The sequence below is a fragment of the Sycon ciliatum genome, chromosome 1 (assembly GCF_964019385.1).
Source record: "Sycon ciliatum chromosome 1, ocSycCili1.1, whole genome shotgun sequence".
NCBI classification, from domain to species: Eukaryota; Metazoa; Porifera; class Calcarea; order Leucosolenida; family Sycettidae; genus Sycon; species Sycon ciliatum.
In genome coordinates this window covers 83660296-83677381 of record NC_088643.1, presented here as the reverse complement: position 1 = coordinate 83677381, position 17086 = coordinate 83660296, and the positions used below count along the sequence as shown (strand labels likewise).

Below are 17086 nucleotides of genomic sequence, written 5' to 3'. Positions count from 1 at the left end.
CTCAACACATTATGATATGGAACAAACTCAATCAGTGCTGGTCCATGAGTCATAGTGACATCATGTATTGTATTACAACAAAGAATACATCCTTGTTCGTCGTCTTGGACAACTGCTACAAGCAATTTATTGTTCTGTAATAATCAGAGTCACCAGCGGTTTTGAAAAAGGGCTGCTTCTTCACCGCCTTTCCAAACAACGTCGCCTGTCTGGACATAGTCAATAACAGTCGTCAGCGCCAGCGCTAGACGAAAGGACTTCAAAGGAGTGCATGGAAGACGGTACTCTGGACGAAGGAGACAGTGAAACTCAAAAATAGAAAGTGTCGACTCGCCGTCGACGCGTCGAATGCGCCGAACTTTATGATCCCCGGCCCAGGAGCAGCCAAGGGGGCGCAGAAACTGCCAGAACTACAAAAATATTTGTAGTAGACAGTTCGCGCGCAGCCGCGCGTGGAAAACAGGGGCTACACGTAGACGTACACGTGGCACGCGCACGTGTCATTTCGGAAGTTTTTCAATCCGTAACTGGCCTTGACCCACCCACCCACTTTCGAAGCTACTACGGATTGGAAAAAACTTTCGATAATTGCGGACGACCCCTAAGGGAGTGTTACTACAGTCCATTTCAAAACTATAGACGCGTACCTAGGCAAAAACCGTTATGCCAGCATCTATACCACATAAAATCTGTGATCACTTTGTGCATAATTTTTTCCAAATTGGGCATCTGTTATCCAATCCTTTAGAAACTATATGAGAGTAATTGTGGAGCGATCCTGAGCAATATTCCGAAAACTATTCTCAAAAAGTTCCAGCCAAATTTGAAATATTTCAAAACCCCTACGCGTCTATAGTTTTGAAATGCACTGTAGTACTGTACTACTAGATCTACTAATAGTAATATATTGACCTTTGATAAATACCCACACTCATTAGTGACCACACCATCAACAGTATCAAATTCAAATAAACTTGCTTGACTCAATAAATACCACTGTACTTTTCCATGCAGCACTGCACTTTTCCCTAAAAAGGAGTATTTTATAAACAGTATTTATTGGCCTTAGTGGTATTTTATAAACAGTATTTATTGGCTTTTGGGCCAATAAATACTGTTTATAAAATACTCCTTTTTAGGGAAAGCGAAGATCAACATACATATGTATAATAAAATTTAATGATATAGTAGCCTCAGGATTTATTGCAGAATTACAGATGGAGCGGACTCGCTCCCTTCTATTTACACTGCAACGTTCGAACGCATTTTCGTAGTTAAAACAACGTTTCGGCATATAGCCCTCATCAGGTTTGCAATGATGTGCACTCTACAAAGGAGCAGCAAAGTATCAAATTCACGCATGAATTAAGTTGTGACAGTGGCTACATAGACTACATGGACGTAACGATCGCGGTTGGGCAAACCGGAGAGCTGTCATTCAAATTGTTCCAGAAGGCATGCAGTAGTGGCCTACTGGTGGATTATTCATCGGCAGTTCCTCACCACATCAAGTTAGCCGTCGCTCAATCTCAATTCCTAAGGGCACAGCGACTATCGTCTAACCCCATGATGCAAGCCGAGAGCGAACAAAAAATACACAAACAACTGCGCATAAATAACTACCCAGACAGTATCATATCGGAAGCAAGGGAAGCTGCCAGGAAACCTCGGCGTAGACGACGCGGTAATCCTCGCTCTGCCTTCCTTAAACTACCGTTCAAGTCAGATGAAGTACACCACCATGTGAACAAAGCAATACGGAAATACAAGTTGCCGGTACGTGTCGTATACGAGCACTCGGGCAGCCTCAGGCGTCAACTGTGCCGTTCGGCGCTGTTACCACCCAAGTGCGTAAACGAGCCCAACATTACTGAAAAAAGACGAAGAGGACGTCCACTAGGGCCTTGCATTACCTGTCAGTCTGGAGGCGAACGAGTATGTATGACAAAGAATGTAGTCTATGAATTGCAATGCAAATGGTGCCGGGAAACGTATGTAGGGGAGACGGAACGCTCCTTGGAAATAAGAATTCGGGAGCACAATGGCGAGGCACGCCGTCGCACTCTCGATAAGCCATGGGGTGACCACGTGCGCGACAAACATTCTGGCGAGAGTATAGCTGCTGCGGATAGTGTGTTCTCGGCTGTGTCAGTCCTGGCAAGGGCAGGCGACAGAGCAAGCAGAAAACTGCGAGAAGCTGTTGAAATCCGCAACTTGCGGCCGCAAGTAAACACTAATGCTGGCTGGGCACTACTGTGAATATATCGTATCTGGATATTAATATAATTATCACCAATCCCTTTCGCCACCTTTGTAGCTGACACATTTAGCGCAAACACAGCACGGCACAGTATATTTGCTGCTCCTTTGTAGAGTGCACATCATTGCAAACCTGATGAGGGCTATATGCCGAAACGTTGTTTTAACTACGAAAATGTGTTCGAACGTTGCAGTGTAAATAGAAGGGAGCGAGTCCGCTCCATCTGTAATTCTGTATGAAACTGCAGGAGGCCTCACCGCTTCTAATCTCTAGGATTTATTGCAATACTGTAAATATACAAAATTTCGGCGCTGCAAAATTTCGGCACTTCACGTTTTTTGACATTTCGGCGGCGATTTATTTTCGGCGTGGGGTAGAGGGCATGGTACAGTGCGACAGATGCTGTGAAAAATTTCATCGGCGTTTTAATTTAGGCGTTTTTGGGTCGGTGCCGAATAGCCGAAATTAAGTAGCTGCCGAAAATTTGTATATTTACAGTAATCCTTCGGCTACTACATTATACGTACATTTATCGCACCCCACGTGAGTGTCTCCATGGTTTGAGCCAATCAGCGGCCTTACTGAGCGTGCAATATTCCCCAGTACACCGCCAGCCAATGTGGATGAACTGCAGTGCGATATTGCACCCCGGCGAGTGAGCGTGCAAATAACCTATCTGCACGCTCACTTCGAAGCGAGCGTGCAAATAACCTATTTGCACGCTCGCTTCGAAGTGAGCGTGCAAATATAGGTTATTTGCACGCTCACTCGTCGGGGTGCAATATCGCACTGCAGTGCATCCACATAGTCATCTGGTCATTGGCTGGCGGTGTACTGGGGAATATTGCGAGTCGCTCCGCCAAGCAGTGGCTGCCGACTTGCTGCAGCACACCAAAACAATAATTGGTCGAGGACGCTGTCGCGGAAGCGAATGTGGACCCGGCTTGCGTCCGCCAAGTCAACTTCACAAGCTCCGTGAGAGTCGAGAAAGCAGACGCCCAAGAGAAGACTGTCGACAGCCGATTTGAGAAACTGTCCGACGCCGCCATCGACAGCCTCGTTTCTGAGCAGAAAAACAAAAACACAGAGCAGGCAACTGACAAATGGCTCCGCTTATTCGACGAGTATTGTAAAGACACAGGACGTCGCTGTGACCTGAGTACGGTTACGGCAAGCGACCTAGCTTACATTCTGCGACATGCATACGTCGAATTCCGTCCGAAGAAAGCTGGAGTGAAGTTCTACTCTGCGCATCAAGCTTGCTCGGTTTCCGTTCCGCAATACATCGCAAGCTAGTCGAGTTGAAGCGGCCCATGAACGTCCACAGTGACCCAGCGTTCAAGGACGCAAACATTGCATTGAAGGCTTTCCTCATGAAGCCAAAGAAAGCGGGAGAAGTCAAAGCGGTGGAGCACAAACACCCCATCAACGACGACGACATGAGCAAGCTGTCCCGCTACTTCCAGGATCTCCCGTGCTGCTCGAAAGAAGTGTTCCTCTAAAAATGAACGCGACTGGTTGTGCTGTGTTGTGTGACTGTGAAATGATAGCAGGGTTGCATGCAGCATGCTAGGGTTGCACCAGACTGTGTCAAGTGTGTGGTGACAGACTCTGTGGTGGCAGGGGTGATTATGTATTACTGCACTCGGACGCTTGAAAGTGATGACGTCAAAAACGGCCTGGGAGTAGTAAATTGACATCAGATTTCTATTTTGGATCCACTAAGGTGTGACTTTGCTATTGCCTCAGTATGTGGGTGCATAGCAACCCACTCATGTCGTATGCAGGTGCAACTTTTACCATGTTTACTTTGCCACCAGTTGTCACCCCGCCCCCACTAGCCAAATCAGTCAGTTTCACTGGCAACATCACCTTGCTGTGAGTGAGACTGCTTGAAATGTGCTTGGATCCATACAAAAACTGGATCCAGGTGGATCCAGTTTTCGAATTTTTCAAATTGTTGCTATGCCATTGCTATGGAGTGACGTAGCACTTTCAAGCCCTTATCGTCGATATCTGCACTTACGGCTTCGCCGTTCGTGCAGATATCGGCACTGGTCCTTGTGCGGTAATACATACGTACTAGTAGTAGATCTACAGTAGTACAGTCATGTACTTACTGCATCCTTCAAGTGGTTTAACTTTAATATTTGAATGGGCCAGATCTAGTGTGGGGGTCCTAGGGGGACCATTGCATTATGTATGACTGATTTATGTCTTTATTATGAACAAGTCTACAAAAATATTACATGACCGTGATAATTATTAAAATAATTATCACGGTCATGTAGCTAGATCTTTATTGTATAAAATTCCTCAGTGACATGCATTGTAGTACATACCGTACCGTGCTGAAGTGATTTAGTTGCACACGCGGCGCTGACAGTCATTTTGCCAATGCGGCTGCTTAGCTAGCTGTGAAGACTGTTTCGTTTGTCTTTACCAAGACTCAAGTAACGTTAGTTGTTCTTCAGCAGCATGTAGGCGCTAGCGGCACTTGCACTGGCTATTTCATCATTATTATTCTTTTAATGTTGGTAAATGAATATAGCCCGAGTCTCGTAGCGAAGTCGGAAAAAAGGGTGGTATTCGTGAAGACAGTATAAATATAGGAAGTCAGCTGGAACATTAACATTCACGGACAATGATCTCATCAGCGTTTGGAAAACAGGACACTGTGATCGAGGACAGCGATGGTGTATGCTGCAAGCGCATACGAATAGCCGCTGCTCTGCACCATGTCGCTCGTGCCGTGTGTCTGGTAAGCCTAGCGACTACAGACTACTGCACTTGTCTAGCCAACCGAGTATACACACACCGACTAGAGTCCTAGTTTATTTTACTCTTGGCAGCGCAAAGATATAGGTTAGGGCATGCACAAGTACTGTTTGCTTTTTACTATCATTATGATGGCATTGATTTCCGCAGGGAGGGGTGTGTACCCGTGGTGTCATCCATGAAACTCGTCAATACGCACACAACATGGACGGTGACGCATGTGCACACACACACACACGCTCACACACACACACACACATACTTGTACTTGTACGTGTTGCTCACTGCCAAAACTGGTCACGTGGGTCTCCCCGGGAGAGGGGAGAGAGACTCAAAAGGAATCTTGGAAAGATTACTCAATTGGCTATTGAACCGCCCAACGGCCGACACCCCCTGAAATCCCCAAACCTCTGGGTGAACTTGAAAATGATCCCACTTATGGGCTCACCACACCTCAGTAAGTGGGTGAGGACAAGGTGCAGAGAAAGGATTGACGGCATCGGGGCATCCGTCCCGGGATCCAACTACAGTTACCCCTGCCCCCACAACTACAGTTACCCCTGCCCCCACAACTACAGTTACCCCTGCCCCCAGTGAAGGTAATACTTGCTACAGGGGTGTCGCGCGCACACGGTACTGTCACTACGGTATTGACCGTACCACTATTTGCCCCACGTACCCCGTGAATCAATAAAATGCACTGATTTGGGCTCTAAATTCCCAACATTTTCGGCTCAGCCATCCCTCCCCCACGAGTAAATTGTACTTCAGATGGCTGACCGTACCACACTAAAATACCTTCCGACGCCCCTGTGCTACTAGTGGGAGTGGGGGTGGCTAAATCAGAGTGGATCTGATATACGCGTCACTAGCACCATTGATTGCCCAAGAGTTAATCTAGCCAGAAGCAGTCCATGGTTAACAGGTATGTATACTTCAAATAGAAAGTATATGAATCCTGAAACCAACAAAGGTGGCAGATACAACAATACACCTTCAAGCAGCCGAGCCTGTTGGCAACAGACCCAACACAATCAGGCATGAGTGTAGAGGCGACGGTTTCGAATAGGACACAGGTTGCAAACCGGAACGGACTCAATATTCACTTTCTCTCTTGGTATTTTGATTAGAAAACATATGTCACAGTGAGACTATGATGTGTTATACTCCGAGCCAAAATTTCATGGCTCTGCGATGACCAGAAGCGCCATACCAAGCAGGTGAGTTTTTGACGTGTTGCTTCGCACTGCGACTTGAGTTTTACGACTTTCGAAAAATCAACTTCTTGTCGCAGGTAAACAGCAGCTCGCCTCTCGCCAATAAAGCACCGCATACCAATCAAAACTAATGGAAGCACACACAAGGCTTATTGTTACTCTGTACTGGCCGTCGTGGAGCGATAGCAATTACCTAATTTCAGACCCAGAGTGAATTTGACGTGCACTCTAAAACGTGTCCGGTTTGGAGCCACCTCTGATTTGAACTTTTTTGAAGCGAAAAATTGGGCAACTTGGAGGCAATGGGTCAACACAAAGGAGTGGCTCAGTTCGATTGACTCTGGCCCCAGAGCAAACTTCAACATGCCAGTTTCCTTCCACAAACATATGTCGAGTGAAAAATCAACGCTGATGATCGGTTTGGGTATAAACAAATTTGGCTGTCAAGGCGTTCCGGTATCGAACCGTCTACTCTACCCACCAACCGAACTAGCTGGCACACACATACACACACACACACACACACACGTGCATGCACACACACACACACACACACACACGTGCACACACACACACACACACACCGTGGCACACACACTCATACTCCTGCCCTTTGCAGAAGCGATGATAGCAAACAGCTATGTTAGGGCCGGGTTCCACTGCGGCTCCGCTGCTCGGCTGCTCCGCGGCACTTGGCTGCATGCAGCGGAGCAGCGTGGTTCCACTGACACTCGCCATTCGCGGTACCGCGGTCGTGCTCCACTTTTTTTGATGACGTTTTACCTGCCTCCACGCGCGAAATCAAAAAATCCTCGTGTTCTGGCCTGTGCAACGAATAAAAATTTGAATTCTAAAATTCTCCCGTACAAAACAATGCAAAGTGCGGGAAACAGGTCGAGCCGCGACCGCGGCTCCCAGTTTTTGATCAAGAATCGTAGCGAAAGCTCGCGGTGAGCCGCGGCCTCGCTGCTCCAGCTCGAGCCGCGGTCACTATGGTAATGATGACGTTTCAAGCCGCGAAAGACGAGCAGCGGGGCAGCGGAGCCGCAGTGGAACCCGGCCCTTAGACATACTGTAAGTTGACAAATTGTCGGCACATTCAAATTTCCGCCTCCCAGGGCTAAAACCCATTTCGGCCGCAACAAATGTTCGGCCTGTACTGCTGCCGCTTGTATGCACTGTCACACTGAACTTTGAATTCCGTGTGGTAACATCTGTGTTGCTGCTGCTGCTGCTTCTGCTCCTGCTGCTGTTGCTGCTGTTGCTTCTGCTGCTGCTTCTGCTGCTGTTGCTGCTGCTGCTGCTGTTGCTGCTGCTGCTGCTGGTGGTGCTGGTGGTGGTGGTGGTGGTGGTGCTACCGCCATGGCCATGGTCATATTCTCTGTACTTGCAGGCATTAGCGCTGTCCACACTGTCTTATCTCGGCTCGCGTCAAAGATGGGCAATGAAATATACCGTGGCAGTGTGCAGAGTCCGGCGCTACGATCCGCCCAAGCAGGGCAATCCCTTTAGCGACCCAGAGGCAGAGGGAGAAGGAGCTTACCTGCAGCCGACAAACACAGCAGCTTATCCTGCTTACGGGCAGTATGCCCAGCAGCGGGCTTCTCCCAATGGATGGGGGAGGCATGCAGCGCACCGACGCCCGTATGGACATACCGTACGAGATCGCATGCATGCGCGACCGGCAACATTAAATACCAACTGGCAATGTCCGTGGATAGGTGCACCTGCAGAAAACAAGCGTATTGACTATGGCCAGTGTTACTTTGGCAAGAATAGCATGCTTTGTGATTCAATGATGTCAACTGCTGGAGCAAGCATCGCTTTACTTCTGGTCTTCTGGTTAAGGGAGTGTTACATGGCCATACAGACAGCACGCTGGAAGAGGAAACTACCCATGTACAGCCAGCCGCCGTTCGTAATCTGCGGCTTTCTGGCGCTTGAGATGCTGGCAATGCTGATACTGCTGTGTGTGTGGTCTGTCAGTAGCCATGTGGCAGCACAGAATGTAGACAGATGTGAAGACATCGCTCGCCAATCACGCTACACTGATTGCCAACGCGCCCACATTTACCCATATCGTCAGGAGCAAGAGTGCATACCGGAAAAATATGTTGATGGCTTCGTGTGGAGGCTCTGGAATGACAGGTACAGGCAGAACGTCCCGGCTAAGCGTGTCATCAAACTGGCTACATCGACCGCCTCCGCTCTGGTAAGTGTAGCATCAAGTAGGGAAATTGTGAAATTGTGAGTACCTGCGTTCTTCTCTGCTGCTCTGAACTGTAAACATGGGACCTGCGTTCTTCTCTGCTGCTCTGAACTGTAAACATGGGACCTGCGTTCTTCTCTGCTGGTCTGAAGGAAACATGGCCAGCAATCGCATGTCATCACGTACATTGAAAATTATTATTATTATTATTATTACAATTCGAAGCAGCAAAGCAGCACACCACCCAACTTGGGTGGGTCATAAATATCAAAGATAAGTATAGAAATGGGAAGCTTTGCGAGAACGAATGGTACAAGCCGAAAGCCAAACTCCTACAGTACTCCTCATGCATGACATTGTGATGGACTAGTTGACTACGAAACAAGTTGTTTCACACAACGTACGTTTCGCCGTATGGTTCGTGACGGCTCATCAGGTGTGCAATTTGAAACTCGGATGTTGAGCCATAAATAAATGTAGAAAGGAAAAGGACATGGATACGAGTTAAAAGTAACTCTCCATCACTGTAACCAGATACTATTATACAGTCAGAAAGTGCAATAACTAGGCACAAAACTGACAGAGTACTGAGACATTCGACGTCCTGACACCTAGCTTCAACACATCTCCGTAGTGCTAACCGACAGCCTTCCAACTCTGTCTGCAGATGCCAGTCGGCTTGGCCATGCGGGTGATGCAGTGGCAGCAAGCAGCCGCTCCACAAGGTGCCTGATTAGTTGGTTGTGTACAATATCATGAATATGTTCCAGTAGCTTAGACATGTGGGGCATAAGTGATATTGGTCTATAGTTGGATGGGACTGACTTATCCCCACGCTTGTAAATAGGCCGCACATTTGCTAGTTTGTAAATCGATGGAAAATCGCCAGATGTAAGGGACATGGGAAATAGTTTGGCTAATGATGGGGCAATCTCATCTTTGATGAACTTGTAGGCCTGGGCAGGGATGTTATCAGGTCCTGTGGCTTTGCGACTGTTCATTCTCTGGATATGGAGTCGGACTTGTGGAACAGTGACTGGTGTGAACTGTGTCTGGGGGTGAATGCTCACGTGTACTGCGAGGGCTTCGATGGGAGAGGAGTGATGTAGTGCTCGATTATCTAAGTCTTCTCTTACGTATATACTGACACCACCTCCTCTCTTTGAATTCCGATCAAGTCTATGCATGGTGTATCCAGGTACTGTGATACATATGTCAGGTACACTGTCGGATAGCCACGTTTCCGTTAACGTTAATATGTCTAAATCGTGAGCATGCAGCATGAGTGCTTCAATTTCATGTAAATTATTATACAGGCTACATACATTAAGGTGAGCGATACCTAGCTTTCGTGTTGACATTTGAGGGGATGCCCTGGCAGTATCCTATTGGGTGACTGTGTTGAGGAGACGGGTGATGTCATCCGATGACAGCGGTGCACCATTGTTGATAATTTTGTCGCGGGGGAGGTGGCATCTTACACCCTTGTCTCGAAGAGCGCGAAACTTCGGGACTAACTCCTTCCGTCGTCGTTGTTCTTGTCGTCGGGTTAGATCATGTTGCATGTAGACGTTATCTCCTTTGTATTGTGCCGTTGGTGCTGCTGCCACTGTTGCTGCTGTGGCTGCTGGTGATTGTGGTGGTGGTGGTGCATGTATTCCAATACAGGCATTAGTGATTGCAGCATCATTCTTTCGGATATTGATGCATTACCAGAGATCTGGATCGCATTATGGCGGTGGCGGCTCACCACCTGTCCAGTACTCCCAACTCTCTCAGATTGATGATTCACTGTGAAGACGACACACACGCCTTCACATATACACCGGGCCTGGTTAAACCTTCTTGCAGTACTCCTGCAGTCCTGGGTGGTCAGACCCTATTGAAGCCGGTTGGTGATCACAGTATTACAGCGCTACAGGCATTCGCATGTATTTCCTTTGACACATGCATCATGAATGACTTGATATAAGAAAGACAGGTATCGCATGACTTGTCACATTCAGATCCCTGTTTCTGCTACATGTATATTAACATTGATTCACTTGCAAAAGCCAAAAGCGTATCCGATTTCAATGCTGGATAGTTGGCTGTATGAGATCTCACACATCATTCTTAGCTGTTGGGTTTACATGTAGATACATGACTTGCAGTGTAGATGCTGAGCAGTCTAGTACTGCTAAGCTGCAGGGCCCGGCCAGCCACTACAGTAGCTACTTGTTCAGCAGATTGTTGATTACGAGCACGTATGCACTCATGCGAATGGACATGTATATCTTTGACCGGCATTACTTCAGTAAAATGTACATTTACAAAAAAAAGTAGTTGCAGCGCTTGCATTTGCATGAGAGTGTTGATATCTGTCTTGTGTCTCATCCCCCCCAACCAGGCAAACCACTAGATTGGCCATTCCACTGGCAAATTGAGTAATTTACCAAACAAACTGTAGCAAATTCCCCGCTATTTTGCTGTGAATTTGGCCAATATTGAACGCAGATTGTGCCATGAATTTTGAGCTTTTCTTCCGCGATTTTCCCCGGGGACAGATACGGCTAAGAGGTTCAGTGGAAATACAGTGTGTGGAAATAACTCAACTCGGAGTTTCATGCACTCATGTGGAGTACTGTAAATTATTTTAGTACTTCAGTACTGATCGTCCCAATGGAGTAAAGAAATAGGTGGGAGAGCAACTACTGGGCGCAATACGCCAGTCTTCCTCGCTCACTCACCCCACTCACTCCCATACACAACATAATTGTACACACAGTATGCAAATAATCTACATGTACGTGGAGATAAAAGTTTAATAATAGCTATTAAAAGTACGAATGCCGCAGACATCACCACGCAACATGACAATCTGTTACAGGCTTCAAATTGTGTGTTTCCAGAATCGATTTTCAAGCTCCTATCATCTTTGCCTCACTTGTAATACTTACACGACGTCATTTGTCACATTTAATTTGATTTGTAACCTTTGTTTTTTCACTTGATCACTTTAGTTCCGAATTTCCACTGATGATCGGAGCTTGAAAATCGATTCTGGAAACACACAATTTCACATCTCTAACAAATTGTCATGTTGCGTGGTGATGTCTGCGGCATTCATACTTTTCATCGTTATTATTACACACAGCATGCTCAATAAATAATTCACATACAATAGTTCACTGCAAAAGGCTATCTAGTCGGCAGTTTTAAAGGAGTAAGCGCGCCAAATGGAGGGAGCAAAGAAGACAAGACACGTGACCGCTGGCATTCACACCACCTTGAATAAGAACAGAGGCGCTTGGTTACATCTCAAACATGACACCGTTCACTACAAGCCGACAGATGCAAACTGGAAAGCCAGGGAGGGGGGGGGGAGGGTTGTAGCAAATTCTGCTATATGCTATCTCCTATATGCTATCTGGTACACGAGAGCATCCAGTGATGAGACTGGTGTACTTGTACAAGTACTTGCGTGGATACTACCAATAGCCACATCAGCAGGCACAGCAGGGAGTGATGAGTGCGCACACTGCATAGTCGTACACTGGCTCTCTCTCTCTCTCTCTCTCTCTCTCTCTCTCTCTCTCTCTCTCTCTCTCTCTCTCTCTCTCTCTCTCTCTCTCCCTCCCTCTCAGAGATCCAATAGCACAGTGCAGGCGCTGTGCACACATGTTTGCACGAGTGTGTGAATGTGCCGGCGCTGTGAGGAGTCTGAACAAGGCAAACAGAGGAGAACAAAGAGATAGAACAGAAAGACGGTTCCAGACAGTCCAGTAGAGTACTCGATGCCCAAGGGCAGAGCTACAGTCAGACCTCGCTTATCCGGTCCTCGTTTATCCGGATCCCTCGCCATCCGGAAGAAAATAGTTGGTTACAAATGTACAGCATATGCCATGCTTACATACAGTATGTGTGTTCGATTATCCGGTTCCCTCGCCTATCCGGATATTTTTGTGGAAAACGGATGTGTGCGGTTATGCGAGGTCTGACTGTACTTACAACAAGATGCAGAGGAAGATTTACGTTGTAACTCAGAGTTTCACGCACAAAGCGATCATCAAACAACAGTAATGAGAGAAAGAGATAATATCTCTCTATTCTCTTTCTCTTCTCTCTCTTCTCTTCTCTTCACATTATGTGAAGATAGTACAGAAATGGAGCAAGATGAATTCCGCGCTCGAGTTTGCACTCCGATGGAAGTCGAACTCAGTGACTCCGTGTTGTAATGAGGATTAGTAAACAGAATTGGCGCTGGCACGACATTGACACGTACATGTGTACAGACAGTAGAATGTAGTAAATTCACAGCTGTCCTGAGACGGATCTGCAATTCATGTCTCGACTGCTTTTCCGAATGAAAAGTGCGAAATTTAGCATTCCAGTTTATTCGCGAGCCGAAGCGTGTTTGTGAACTTTAATGCGAAATTAGTGATGCTAAACCTCCGTAATAAGGGGTTGTCGCGAAAGTTTTCTGTCGTCCCGGAAACGAACATCGTTCATTTCGTACTCGGACCCCTCCCCTCCCTCTGAAACGAACACAGCTTGCTATGCTGGACGACGAAAATCGCATGCATGTACATGTCATATGTACAGTGTCGGTCGACTTGCGATTTTGGCTCGCTGAGGTCAAGTCAAGCCTGAGAAACATACTGCCCGAAATAAGTACCGGTACGGTGCGCACATGCAGCATGTAGCATGTACATCTACATAAAAATAACTTCTCCACTACACACAAGTCAGGCCCGAAAGTTAGTTCGTGCCCGAAAGTCAATACCCGCCCGAAAGTTAGTTCGGGTGTGGTCACTAAATTCGAAAGTAAATACGTACCTATTTACGGACTTTTACGGTATCCTAACCTTTCTTGCCTTTCAATCATAGGCATTATAGCTTTAGCATGTGGGCAAGCTCAGACTGACTTGAGCACACAGCTGTACGAAACAGTGTGAAACAGTGCATGCCAGTGGGAATGATGGAATCAAGCACCGAACACTCAGTACATTATCGATTCGAAGGACGAGAATCAAGTTTCATCGAAATCAAAGCCAGCCGTAATTAGAAAGCCTCAGCCTTACACACGTTTCATGTCAGTCTCATCTAGTTACTCCTTGACGAGCAGCGTGTGCGGTGAGAATGACATCCAGAGTTTCACACTGTTCCATACCCGCGGCTGTGAGTAGCTATACTTCAATGTACACAATTCTACTGGCTGGGTTTGGCACAACTACTTCCTACATTGTAACGTCGTCTTCATACTACTATAGTGGCATGGTGTGAACGTCAACGTATGGGCAGTTCAATGCCAAGCTGATTCTCTATGGCTCTCAATGCCAAGCTGATTCTCTATGGCTCTCAATGCCAAGCTGATTCTCTATGGCTCTCAATGCCAAGCTGATTCTCTATGGCTCTCAATGCCAATCCGATTCTCTATGGCCCTCAATGCCAATCTGATTCTCTATGGCTCTCAATGCCAAGCTGATTCTCTATGGCTCTCAATGCCAAGCTGACTCTCTGTGGCTCTCAATGCCAAGCTGATTCTCTATGGCCCCAGTGGCACCTGCGAGAATGCTTAGCAGAGGGCAGGACCTGAAATCAACAGAGCTGTTGCCATTGCAGCAACAACTAAACCCAAGACACACACGCACACACACGCGCGCACACGCACACACACACACACACACACATCAACTCACCAGCCAGAAGCAAGGGCAACAGCAGAAGTAGCAGCAGTACCTATGAAACGTCTCCGCCACAAAGCAAACATGTGTCACCTATGACAGGAAGAAGTGAACAGCAACCGCATTAGCACCAGTACCAGCACCAGCACCACGTCATGATGGCGAGCACAAACTAAGTAAAATGTTTAGGTTTTTTGAACTTTTTTCCAATTCTGACACGGTGCCGGTGTATATACATGTACAACACTGCAGTGGCAGAGTGGAGGGCAGTGAAATCCAGCCCTCAGTGTCCGGTGCATCGTTTTCAACACCACATCTTCAGCAGCCTACAATGCCATCTTACAGCCTAAAGCCGTGTTCACAACTGACGGGTGGACACGGTGCGCTTGCGGTTCATGCGTGCCCAAACGCGTGCTCAGGCGTTCACAAAAACAGCAGGTAGCGTCGTATTTAGGGCGTGCGACGCCTTCGAGTACTAATTTGTTGACCCTGCAAGTCAAAGCAACTGGCATGTACGCCGGTACGCGCTGAAAAATACAACATGTTGGAATTTCCATTTCGGCACGTTTCCATACGCATAACGCCCCAAACGCCAGCAAAATACGCACAAACGCGTGGTTTCACACGTATCCGTGCCAGTTGTGAACACAGCTTTTAAAATATACATAAGCTATGGGTAGCTGTGGAGTTCGCCTCAATGCTTACATCGGAAGATGCACCCCCGAGCAACTCATAACACTGTGTTCAACCCGAGGGTCGGATGGTCAGATATCACAGGCCAACATTGCAATGCCATCATAACAACACACGTACACACACAGAGGAACGTGTCAAGCTTGAGGGTCAGTGGCTAATAGTAACACACACACACACACACACACACACACACACACGTACACACACACACACACACACACACACACACACACTCACCTAACACAATGCCGCAGCAGTACTGTGAGAAGCAGTGAGAACAAGTGACGCTGTCCTTGTCCGTCATACCATCCAGAACTGAAAGACAGCTCATGCAGCAGCCTACAATAGCAGTGAACACCATCATGACCGGAGCAGCGGTTACAGCGGCGGAGGTGGAGGTGGTGGCGAGGTGTTAGTGGTGATGTTGGTGACAGAAAGTCACGGCACAGGAGCAGGGAGCAGCAGTAAAGTAGCAGCGTTGTACCAGCGTGAACAGCAACGGCGGTGACAACACAATAGCAGACAGAAGCAGGTACAGGCAGCACACAACATATCACGCGTCAGTTACTGTGTTTGCCAAGTAAAGTGGAACATCGGTCACCAACTCACTAATCACTAAACCAACCACTTTAGCTCGGTCCGGAATTTCCTATAGCCACGGTTTTAGTCCTCAACGATCAAAACATATTCGGAAATGCGATCACTCACTCCGGGTGCACTGTGAGTGCTGTGCGTGTGGGATATTCATCATGGTCGTACATTGTTCTGCTACAAGGCGTGAAGTAGTGACTACACCCAATTATTTTCAAAACTTGCTCCGATCGCTTCGATTTTGGTCTCATTCGATTCTCCCAGGCGTAGTACATAGGAAATCTGCAAGTATTATTCAAATCGGCCCAGCCATTCTTGAGTTATAGTGATTTGAAGTGCGCCAAGTTGGACTTTTGCTGGAAACAGAGAAATGAATGGGAGTGATGGGAGAATCGAGAACGACCGCACAGTCAGTGCATGCAGTACAGTGTACAGTGCACACGCCTCGTCACTCGAACTGCGCGTACGAAATTGCATACTTTGGTATGCTGGCGCAGAACAAATTCGCTCGTAGAGGAAGACGAAAGCGTCTCACCGCCTTGTAATTTCACATGGCCAGTAGTTTTTCGACTCTGAAGACGATGGAATAGTCCGCGACGCTGCGATCCGACCAGAACAACCCGAACTTCATACCCTGAAAAAGCGCTGAGCGCAGAGCTCCTAAATTTTGCCGTATGTAAACGGGACTTCGGGTCTCAAGGGCACGAACATCTCCTCTCTCAGATAAAGCAATTCACTCGATGCGATATTCTACAATTTGACCTGGCCACGCCGAAATGCACTACCATGTCGGATTCTCCCATCGGAAGTATAAACTTGTTTCCAAAAATCAGCGTCTCGTGCGAGGGATTAAAGTCACTGCCTGAAGCTACTGTCAAGGCAATCACAGTCATATAGTCTGGGATATAAGAAACTAAGACAGCCTAGAGCCTAAACCTTGGAAACATCCTGATCTTATTGTCATGCACACTCACTCCATATATGACCACGACTGCACTGCGCCGTTCCTCCTCTTCTACTGCACTGAATGCCTACAAACACCAGCAGCAGCAGCAACAGCAACAGCAACAGCAACAATAACAGCAACAGCAGCAACAGCAATAACAGCAACAGCAGCAGCAACAGCAACAGCAGCAATAACAGCAGCAGCAACAGCAGCAGTAACAGCAGCAGCAACAGCAGCAGCAATAACAGCAGCAGCAATAACAGCAGCAACAGCAGCAGCAGCAGCGGCGGCAACAGCAGCAGCGGCAACAGCAGCAGCACAAACAAATTGTACATGTGGTAACACTACAAACACTTGTAGTACATGTATGATATTGTATTTCATGACACACCTGCTTGCCACCAACAACCAGAAGATGTGTGTGTGTGTGTGTGTGTGGGTATGTGTGTTTTGCGTGTATTTATTTGTGTAATTTAACCTAGCAAAAAGAGACCCTGGCATAAACAAGTGCCAGCTTTGCTATGAATGCAAACCGTCATACAAAGCTTGGGCGTTCGTTTTCTAATCCCCGTTGCACCAGGACATGTTTCAACATGCCTGTAGGATGGGCAAAGAAGTGGAATTGATAGTAGAAAATCAGCCCCTATCCCCAGGCCCAATGCCCTGTTGAGCCATATTGGTCTTAGTCACCAGCGCATAGTTCAGTTCTACTTGCGGTTCTTC

The 17086-nt window shown here is 47.3% G+C and overlaps 2 protein-coding genes across 2 annotated transcripts in view; one reads left to right on the top strand and one right to left on the bottom strand.

Moving 5' to 3' along the window:
• The first annotated feature begins 4605 nt into the window (after positions 1-4605).
• On the top strand, positions 4606-11023 carry LOC135805931 (uncharacterized). Its single transcript, XM_065320053.1, has 3 exons — positions 4606-5021; positions 7649-8467; positions 10133-11023. Exons 1-3 carry the CDS (start codon positions 4905-4907, stop codon positions 10259-10261), a joined length of 1065 nt encoding a protein of 354 aa, XP_065176125.1. The 5' UTR covers positions 4606-4904; the 3' UTR covers positions 10262-11023.
• Positions 11024-11572: 549 nt separating this feature from the next.
• LOC135805930 (uncharacterized) overlaps positions 11573-17086 on the bottom strand; it is a 30442-nt gene continuing 24928 nt past the window's right edge. The window contains exons 22-25 of the mRNA XM_065320052.1: positions 16392-16448; positions 15064-15165; positions 14146-14223; positions 11573-12166 (exon numbers count right to left, since the gene is read on the bottom strand). Coding sequence (XP_065176124.1) covers positions 14186-14223; positions 15064-15165; positions 16392-16448 — 197 coding nt within the window. The 3' untranslated portion in view covers positions 11573-12166; positions 14146-14185. The remainder of the gene's footprint in view (positions 12167-14145; positions 14224-15063; positions 15166-16391; positions 16449-17086) is intronic.